General features: G+C 40.8%; 1 protein-coding gene across 1 annotated transcript; it reads left to right on the plus strand.

Annotated features, from left to right (window-relative positions):
• The first annotated feature begins 1,657 nt into the window (after nucleotides 1–1,657).
• On the plus strand, nucleotides 1,658–1,953 carry LOC121472537 (guanine nucleotide-binding protein G(s) subunit alpha-like). The gene has a single exon (XM_041723723.1). It carries the CDS (start codon nucleotides 1,658–1,660, stop codon nucleotides 1,928–1,930), a length of 273 nt encoding a protein of 90 aa, XP_041579657.1. The 3' UTR covers nucleotides 1,931–1,953.
• The last annotated feature ends 8,931 nt before the right edge of the window (nucleotides 1,954–10,884 follow it).

Here is a 10,884-nt window from a genome sequence, read left to right on the forward strand (position 1 = left end):
CAGCAGGAAGTGTTTCTCCCTCTTCCTCTGTATCTCTCCCCACTTGTTCTCTCTCTCTCTCTCTCTCTCTCTCAAATAAATAAATAAAATCTTAAAAAAAAAAAAGGAATTTCTGCTCTCTGAGAAACACTATTTAGAGGATTTAAAGACAGAGCACAACCAGTCCAGTATGTAAGAAGCTTCCATCCTAACAAGTAGAGAGCTGAACAAATTTTAAAAATCAACCACTGTTCTTACATCTGTTAAAAAGAAACAATAGGAACAGACCCAAAATGGAGCCACTGTGCTAAGCCGTACCAAGACTTAATACCTATTCTAACTGCAGTGTCAGACTCTCTAAGGAGTGGAATCTCAAACCTGCCTGGAGCTCTCTGGTGTCACTAGTGAGGTCATCTGCATGATGAGACCTCCTGCCTTCCCCTAAGGAAGGTAATGAGCTTACCTGAAATCATCTGCTCTCAACTTCCTAATCTACCTTCTTCTGCCTATAAAACCTTCCATGTTGTACAGTTCCTTGAAGTGTCTTTTTACTTGCTGGTGGGATGTCCGATTCATGAGTTGTTGAATAAAGACAGATCTTTAAATTACTCAGTTAAAATTTGTTGTTGTTGGTTTTTTTTGTTTTTTTGTTTTTTTGTTTTTTTTAGCAGATGCATAAGAGAAGTGAGGTCACAGGACAAACCGCTGCCCACAAAACTTGGAGTGACAGATAGTGACAGATAGTGCAAAGAATCCCAACTTATCTGAGCCGAAGCCCATAAACAAGAACCTCCATGGGAACCTGCACTGTAATTGACAAAGTCCTGGAGGCTCAATGTGAACAAGTTTGGAGGTAAAAACTTCAGGGCAACTGAGTCAGAGGGAGACCCCCCCCCCCAACATACATTTTTGTGAGTTTTGCCTCCAGGAGCTCAAACAGGTGAGGATCAGAAGGAAAAAGCTCTGTGTGCTTCTGGACAGAGGAGCGGGGAAAGGAACCATTTTTAAGAACACCAGAGGATTCCATTCTTCTTCACACAGGCCATCCTCAGCGAAACTATTCAAGTAGAGTATGCTTTGCTGCGGTTTTATCAGAGCCCAACTGACCTGGGGCAGGGGAAATACCCACCTAGCCCACTCTAGCCATCCTGTCCCTTCTAAGTGGGGGACAAGACTGACAAGCACTTGTGAAATTCACAATGCAGAGGCACAGGCTCACTAAAAGCCTGAGATCTAATCCCAGAACTATAGAATGCTTCACTCCACGTCCACCACCCCCCGCCACCACTTTACCACCATGTCACTAAAAGCCTCTTTATACCACTTCCTTTTACCAAGTACGTCAGGTCCACCTATCAAGAAAAAATTATAAGGCATAGTATAAAGCAGAAAACATAGTTGGAAGAGTCAGAGCAAGCATCAAAACTAGGCTCAGATATGGCAGGGATGTTGGAATTATCCAATTGGGATTTAAAGCAAGTAGGATTAAACACACTAGGGATCTATTAGATGAAGTAGACAATATGCAAAGACAGCTGTGCAAAGAAAGCAGAGAGATGTAAATTCTAAGACAGGACCAAAAAGGAAATGCTAGAAATTAAAGTAAACCAGAGTAGCAGAAAGCAAGAATGCCTTTGATAGACTTATTAGTAGACTGGACACAATTGAGGAATTGTCCATGGGCTGCCTCCGAAACAGTAAGACCGAGGACCAGCGCAACGAGGAGAAGGCGCAGCGCGAGGCCAACAAAAAGATGGAGAAGCAGCTGCAGAAGGACAAGCAGGTCTACCGGGCCACGCACCGCCTGCTGCTGCTGGGTGCCGGAGAATCTGGTAAAAGCACCATTGTGAAGCAGATGAGGATCCTGCATGTTAATGGGTTTAATGGAGAGGGCAGCGAAGAGGACCCGCAAGCTGCAAGGAGCAACAGCGATGGAATATATTATCCCTAGATGATGGCTACAGTTTCTCATCTTCCTGGCTTTGTCCTATCACACTTTGCATGCTGGAATTGCCTGGTCTTAGGAACTTCTAATAAGAATACTATTCTGTTGTGGGGGGGGGGGAGGGGGATGGGGCCCTACCACCTAACCTCTAAAGATAACCAAAAACCAAAAAAAATTTCAAAAAAAAAACCACAAAAATTTACAAAAACCCCACAAAAAAAAAATACATGACATGAAATCCTTCATTGGCAAAAACTTAGTGTAACAGCAATCCAAAGGCATTTACGTAAAAGTGACCGTTTACTGTACCAAAAGTTGGCGTTTGAGAACTACCTGACAAGCCCTTAACTGAATCACCTACTGTGTACTAGACCCTTGCACCCTACTAATACCTTGCCTGCACTTCTATCTGTGACTCTGTTCTGCAAGTAAATATAAGAATTAACATACGTGATAAATAAAAATTCTCTGCATGTCTCAGCAAAAAAAAAAAAACAAAAACTGTACTATACTGATCTTGAGGATCTCTCAGTAGAAAGCAGTTTTTAGAGGGAACTTTGTATCATTGCATGCGTATATTAGAAAAGGAGAAATATCTAAAATCACAATCTAAGCTTCCACCCTTAGAAGCTAGAAAAAGAAGAGCAAATTAAATCTAATGTAAGAAGATCTCATAAAAAGATAATGATGGAATACTACGAACAACTCTATGCCTACAAATTTTATAATCTAGATGAAATGGGCCAATTCCCTGAAAGGTGCAATCTGCCAAAACTCACACAAGAAGAAACAAACATCTGAATAGACCTGTATCTTTTAAAGAATTAGAATCAATAATTAATCTTTCTAAAATAGAAAGCACCAGGGTCAGATGGATTCACTGGTGAATTTTACCAAACATTTAAGGAAGAAATTGTCCTAATTCTCTATAATCTCTTTCAAAAGGTATAAGCAAGGGAATACTTCTTAACTCATTTTCTGAGGCTAATATTTTTAAAATACCAAAGCCAGACAAAGACATTGCAACAAAAGAAAACTACAGACCAATAAGTCTCATGAATATAAATATAAAAATCCTCAACAAAATATTAGCAAATAGAATTCAACAATGCATAAAAAGCATCATACACCATGATCAAGTGAAATTTATCCTAGGGATGAAAAATTGGTTCGACATTTGAGAATCAATTAATGTAATCACCATATCAATAGGCTAAAGAAGAAAATTTCCATGGTTATATCAATAGATACACAAAAAATATTTGATAAAATCCAACACCATTCACAATAAGTGAATAAGTTAGGAGCAGATGAGGAATATCTACAAATAACCAACAGTTAACACTATTCTTAAGGTGAAAAGCTCAAAGCTTTTCTATTAAGATTAAGAGCCAGGCAAAAATATCCCCTCTCACTATTCCTTTTCAACATCAAACTAGAAGTCCTAGCTATTGTATTAAGATAAGAAAAGGAAATAAAATGTGAACCTATTGGAAAGGAAGACATAAAACTATTTTTGTTTGCAGGTGACATGATTGTCTAAAAAGACATCAACCCAAAGAATCAACCAAAAAACTGGAATTAGGGGCACCTGGGTGGCTCAGTTGTTGAGCATCTGCCTTCAGCTCAGATCGTGATCCCAGGGTCCTGGGATTGGGTCCTGCATTGGGCTCCCAGCAGGGAGCCTGCTTCTCCCTCTACCTATGTCTCTGCCTCTCTCTCTGTGTCTCTCATGAATAAATTAATAAAATCTTTTTTAAAACACCCACTGAAACTAATAAGTGACTATAGCAAATTTGCAGGATATAAAGTTAGTATACAAAAGTTGGTCACTTTCCTGTATACCAGCCATGACCAAATGGAATTCAAAATTAAAAACACAATGTCCTTTACTTTAGCACCCCAACGAACAAAATAGTTTGGTATATATCTAACAAAATATGAACAAGATCTATATATAAGGAAAACTACAAAATTTCAATGAAAGATATCAAAGAACTAAATAAGTGGAAAGATATTCCATGTTCATGGATTGGAAAACTCAAGGTACCAGTTCTTCCAAACTTACTCTTTAAATTCAATATAATACCACAAAAATCTGAGTTAGCTTTTTTGTGGCTATCAACAGACCCTAAAGTTTAGATGGATGGCCAAATAACAGAATGGCTAACACCATATTGAAGGAGAACAAAGTTCAAGGACAGATACTACCCACCTTCAACACTTACTAAAGAGCTTCAATAATCCAGACAGTATGGTATTGATTAGAAAATAGACAAATAGATCCATAGACCAGAAGGCCCAGAAATAGATCCACATACATACATCTATATCAATATATCTATGTAGGTATATAGATATAGATATATATATAGTCAACTTACCTTTGATAAGTGGCCAAGCAAAATGCAATGGAGAATAGTCTTTCTAGCAAATGGTACTGAAACAGCTATATATCCACATGCAAAATAATGAATCTAGACACACACCTCACACTCTTCACAAAAATTAACTCAAAATGGATCACAGACCTAAAACTAAAACACAGAACTATAAAATTCCTAGAAGATAATATGCAGGAGAAAACCTAGATGACCTTGGGTGTGGTAATGACTCTTTATATATAGGACCAAAGAATTAATAAGCTGTACTTTATCAAAATTAAAAACTTCTGCTATGTGCAACCAATCGGCCTTGCTTTGGTCATATGGGAACCCCTGGCCACTGTGGAGGGACAGAACCTTGACTGGCAGCCCTGCCAACCTGCAAACCTTGTTAAAGAACAACGAAAGTGCTGTTAGAAACTTATAACAAGTTTAATTGCCAAAATTGGAAGCAACAAAGATGTCCTTCAGTGGGTGAATGGATAAATAAACTGTGGTCTATCCAGACAATGGGCTATTATTTAGTGCTAAAAAGAAATGAAGCCATGAAAAGACATGGAGGAACATGAAATGCACTTTACTAAGTGAAAGAAGCCAACCTGAAAAGGCTACTTGCACTATGATTCCAACTAGGTGACATTTTAGAAAAGGCAAAGCTATGAAGACAGTGGAAGATCAGTGGCAGCCAGGCCTGGGGGAGGGGCACAGAGGGCTTCGAGGGTAGGAAGACTAGTCCGTGTGATAATATCATGGTGGATACATGTCATTACATATTTGTCAAAACCCACAAAATGTACACCACCAGGAGTGAACCCTAATGTAAACTGTGGACCTGGGGTGATAATGATGTGTCTGTGTAGGTTTGTCACTTGTAATAAGTGTCCCAGTCTGGTGGGAGCAGTTGACGGTGGGGGAGGCTGTGTGTGTGGGAGCAGGGGGCATATGGGGAATCTGTGTACCTTCTGCTTGATTTTTCTAGGGTATAAACTGGGAGAAAATATTTGCAAAGCACATATCCAAAAAAAAGACTTATCCATACTATTAACAAAACCTTCTAAACTCAATAGTCAGAAAACAAACAATCCAGGTGGAAAACAGCAAAGGCCTTGGCTTATTCCCTAAAGCAGGTATATGAATGGCAAATAAACACACAAAAAGGTGTTTGACGTCATTAGCCACTAAGGAAATGCAAGTTAAAACCACAACAGATATCATTACACACTATATTTTCATTTGAAAAATAAAAGAAACTGGATCCCTTACACACTGCTGGTGGGAATGTAAAATGGTACAGCCACTCTGGAAAGCAGTTTGGCAGTTTCTTATAAAGTTAAAAATATACTCACCATATAACTTCACAGTGCCACTCCTATTTACCCAAAGAGAAATGAAAATTTATGTTCACTCTAAAGTCTATAAGTGAATGTTCCTAACAGTTCCATTTATTATCATCAAAAACTGCAAACAACTTAAATGTCCTTCAGATAGACCAGCTGTGGTGCCACGGGAGACTACATCACGGGGATTCCGTACTATGGAATACTACTCAGCAATGAGAGGGAATGAAACACACTCCAACATGAACGAATCGCAAATACATTGGGATGAGTGGAGGAACCAGAAAGAAGACAAAACTATATGATTTTCTCTTTACATAACATTCTGGAAAAGGCGGAACCAGAACAGCAGTTGGATCTGCGGTTTCCAGGGGCTGGAGACAGGACGCAGGACCAACTACTACAAAGCTTGGGGGCATATTTTAGGATAATGGAACAATTCTCTGTCTTACCTGTGCTAGTGTTTGCAGACTATGTACATTTGTCAAAACCCTCAGAACAAGCGACTGGGTGAGCAAGGATTGTTGTTAACTGAAATGGGGATGACAAAGTGGGGGGTAGTAGCAAGCTTCAGGGGTATAGAATTGATAGTACTTTTTCAGGCATGTTACATTTTTTGTTTGTTTTGTTTTATTTATTTGTTTGTTTATTTTTAAAGATTTTATTTATTTGACAGAGAGAGCATGAGCACAGGGAGTGGCAGGCAGAGGGAGAGGGAGAAGCAGATTCCCTGCTGAGCAGGGAGCCTGATGCAGGACTCGATCCCAGGACCCTGGGATCATGACCTGAGACAAATGCAGATGCTTACCTGGCTGAGCCACCCAGGCACCCAGACATATTATGTTTTAAATCACCGGTCAAGTAGAAATGATATGTATGACCCTAGGATTCAGGAGAGAAGTCAGAAATGCTAGTCTAATTTGGGACTCATGAGCATTTTCATGGTGCTTTTATACTATCAACACACCACCAACAATCACCAGATGGATGTCACCTTCGTTATTTCTACACTGGGCAGTGTAGGTACAGGACTACCAGGTGCATTTTCTTCATTAGCCCTGATAGAAATGGGGATGAGACAGAAATCATTTCCTCTATGTGACTACTAACTAAATCTAGATGTATCTGGTCAAAAATCTGTAAACAGAACTTTTACCTTTGACCCACTTATTTTGTGAACATCAAGGTGAAGCTCAAACCAAGGCCCGGGCCTTGAAAATTTGAACCACCATGAGCTATAAATGACTGCCAGATTTGATTGGTCCTATAAAAGTGATTTATTGTACACATGCATGTATGCATATGATTCGTAAGTATTCTCAGCAAATTGAAAACATATTTGAAACTTACGGAAATTTGCAGAAGTAAAAATGAGCGATAGATAGTAAGTAAGGGGGAAGATCACACTAAATTTGTGGCTTCCTGAACATTAAAAAAAAAATTGCTTAAACAAACTCATCCTATGTAAATAAAAAGTTAAAAGCAAAAGTCAGATCTAATTTACTCTGTTTGCACTTCCGTAGTCAGAAGGCTTTTCATTTTTTGTTTTGTCTTGGAATCAGTTCCCTTATATAACACATGTCAAAATAGCTGGAAAAATGTGATGAACCGGTGCCAGCTGACATTCTTGTCCCACAAGGACAACTCCCTTCTGGCTCCTTATTTTCTTTTCATATTTTGGGCACTGTGAGCTAGTGGTTGGAGCACAGGCAGGCAGGCCGCGTGGCTCAGCGGGAGCGAGAACTCAAGGCTTGGGCCTTCCCAGCTGACGGCGGTCTCGCCCAGGGTGTGGTCAGCAGGAGTCTTGCCAGTTCAATCCCTCCAGGAGCCCAGTTTTGTTAAAGTGTAATTTGGGTGCTTAAAGATGTGGGAAAGATGAACCAAAGTATTTTCAGAGACGTAGGGCCTTTCCCTCAATTTCCTCATCACCAAAGAAGGAAAACATTGTCTATACTCAAGAGCCGACCTTCCAGGGGAGATTCTAGAGAGATAGGCAGCCACATGCTAATCCTGGTCCCACCAAATGTGTCATCTGGAGCATCTAGCAACCCCTCAATTTCTCAGTAAATTCTCTAAAATGAAGCTCATACCTGTGGTTAGAAAGTTCCTTTGATGGAAAATTCTATTAGAAAGGAATACATTCAGGGCCCCATGGGTGGCTCAGTGGTTGAGCGTCTGCCTTTGGCTCAGGGCGTGATCCTGGGGTCCTAGGATCAAGTCTCACATCAGGCTCCCCAGAAGGAGCCTGCTTATCCCTCTGCCTATGTCGCTGTGTCTCTCACGAATAAATAAATAAAATCTTTTAAAAAGAGAGAGAAAGGAATACATTCAAGATGGATAACGGTTTTTGTCACATAGGAATCAGAGAAACGTGTGTTTTTTTTTTTAGTTTTTATTTAGATTTCAATTAGTTAATATACCGTGTACTATCAGTATCAGGTGTACAGTATAGTGATTCAACTGTTCTAAACATCACCTGGTGCTCATCAGGACAGGTGCACTCCTTCATCCCCATCACCCATTTCACCCACTCTCCATCCACCCAAAAAAGGTTTTGGATTGAGTTCCTTAGATGACTGGAAAAATAATTCCAAAGGATGCTTGCAAAAAAAAATAACAGGAAATAAAAAAATAATTTCTTTCTTAAGATTTATTTATTTTAGAGGGGCAGAGAGAGAGGGGGGCATGCAAGCAGGGGGAGGAATAGGGGCAGAGGGAGAGAGAAAGTATCCTCAAGTGGACTCCCTGCTGAGTGTGGAGCCTGACAAAGGGTTCTATCCTATCCATATCCCTGTGGGCTGCATCTCTGAAGCTCCATTAGTAGACTGGTCTGAAGTGGGGTCCAGGGAGCCAAGGGCAGACTGAAGGCAATAAAAAACCTAGTAGACAGGGAGGAGAAAGCAATTGGGTGTAGAGGAGAGAAGAGATATGGAGACAGAGGGAAGGCAAGCCTGATTTTCTCAACCCAAACCCAATGCTGAGAAAGGCAGCCAACAAACAAAACAAGAACATGAATTGACTCTCATTGAACTAATTTTATAGAACCACTGGGGAAAAGGTCTAATGTGTTTAGAATGTTCAGAGATACTGTGAAGGAATAGCTTCCATTTTTTAAAAGATTTTATATATTTGAAAAAGAGAGAGAGCATAAAGGGAGAGGGAGAAGAAAACTCCCCACTGAGTAGAGAACCCCATGCCAGGACTCGATCCCAGGACATGAGATCATGACCTGAGCCAAAGGCAGTTGCTTAACCACCTGAGCCACCAGGGACCCAGAATAATTTCCATTTTATTTTATTTTTAATATTTTTAAAAAATATTTTATTTATTTATTGATAGAGAGAGGCAGAGATATAGCAAAAGGAGAAGCAGGCTCTATGCAGGGAGCCCGATGTGGGACTCGATCCCAGGACTCCAGGATCAGGTGCTAAGCCAACGGCATACACTTAACTCCTGAGCCACCCAGGCATCCTAGAATAGTTTCTATTTTATTTTTTTTATTATTTATTAAAGACACAGAGAGAAAGAGAGAGAGGCAGAGGCACAGGAGGGAGAAGCAGGCTCCATGCGGGGACCCCGACGTGTGGGACTCCATCCTGGGACTCCAGGATCGCGCCCTGGGCCAAAGGCAGACACTAAACTGCTGAGCCACCCAGGGATCCCCTAGTTTCTATTTTTAAAAGAGCAAGACATGATGAGAAAAACTACAGCATAAATGGAGTACCGAATGCATGGGTACTGAAAAGCACAACTTAGAAACATTGGAAATGAAAAATGGAGCAATCAAAATAAAAATCCAATGGGTAAGCTAAGTTCTAAACAGGAAGGAGTTCAAGAGAACATTAGTGAGTGGAGAGGGTGTTGAGTATCTCCTCCAGAAAACAGGACAGAAACAGGGGATGACAATGTGGGGAGCAGAGAAGAGAGAGGATAAGTGGATGGGCCCTGCCCGCGTCCACGAGGGGGAGAGTGAGCATGGTGGTGGGAAGCACCTCCCAAGAGGCACTAGCTCAGGATTTTCAACATTTAGCCATCTGTGGTCTGAGGGGGGAAGGTCTCAGGGAGTGCCAGGAGGGATATACATGAATCCTCACATTTCAGTGAAATTGTGTGACATTAAAGACACATAGAAAACTTCAAAGCCATGCAAGAAAAAAAAGAAAAGACCCATTGATCTCCTAGGAATGAGAGTGAGACCAAAAGCTAACTTCTCATGGGCAGAAAACTAGGAAGCAATGTCTGTGATGCTGAGAGAAGTGGCTGAGAACCGAAAATCTCATACCTCTTTAAATTATTATTCGACAGTGAGAGGTAGTTAAAGACATTTTCAAAAATACAGTGATTGAGGTATTTCAACTCCCAGGCCCTCATAAGAATAGCTAGAAGGGATATGTTTTGGAAAAAAAAAAAAAAAAGAAAGAAGAAAGAAAGAAAGAAAGAAAGAAAGAAAGAAAGAAAGAAAGAAAGAAAGAAACAGAGGTTGGAAATGACAACACAGAAATCAATTAACTAGTTAGTAAATTCAATTTTCTCACAAACCCCACCATTTTTTGCATTCATTAAAAAGGATGAACTCTAAGGGCGCCTGGCTGGCTCAATCGGTAGAGCATGCAACTCTTGACCTCCAGATTGTGAGCTCCAGCCCTACACTGGGTGCAGAGACTACTTAAAAAATAAAAACTTAAAAAAAAAAAGGAGGGGTGCCTGGGTGGCTCAGTCAGTTGAGTGTCTGACTCTTGATCTTGGCTCAGGTCACGATCTCAGGGGTCCTGGGATCGAGCCCCATGTTGAGCTCCCTGCTCAGCGGGGAATCTGTGTCTCCCTCTCCCTCTACCCCTTCTCCCTCCTCTCCCTTGTGTTCTCTCTTTCTCTCTCTCAAATGATTAAATAAAATCTTTAAGAAAAAAAAAGGAAAGAAAAATCATAGAGTAAGAAACAAAGAGAAGGAAGGTGTGTTAGTTTCCTAGGGCCACCATAGCAAAGGACAACCAACTGGGTGGCCTAGACAACAGAAATGTATTGTCTCACAATTCTGAAGGCCAGAAGGAGAGACCCAGGTGGCAGCAGGGCCATGCCCCCTCTGAAGGTGAGGTGGAAGGAATGATTCCAGGCTCCCTGCTAGCTCTGGTTGCTCCAGGCGTTCCTTGCCTTGTAGATACATCACTCCAAACCTCTTCACCTGGCATTCTCCCTATGGGTCTTTACAACATCTTCCTTGTGTCCAAATTTCCCTCCTCTT

Source organism: Vulpes lagopus, chromosome 1 (assembly GCF_018345385.1).
Source record: "Vulpes lagopus strain Blue_001 chromosome 1, ASM1834538v1, whole genome shotgun sequence".
Taxonomy (NCBI): Eukaryota; Metazoa; Chordata; class Mammalia; order Carnivora; family Canidae; genus Vulpes; species Vulpes lagopus.

Bases quoted from the DNA above. Each gene is read 5' to 3' on its own strand.
- LOC121472537 (XM_041723723.1), top strand. From the start codon at position 1,658: ATGGGCTGCCTCCGAAACAGTAAGACCGAGGACCAGCGCAACGAGGAG.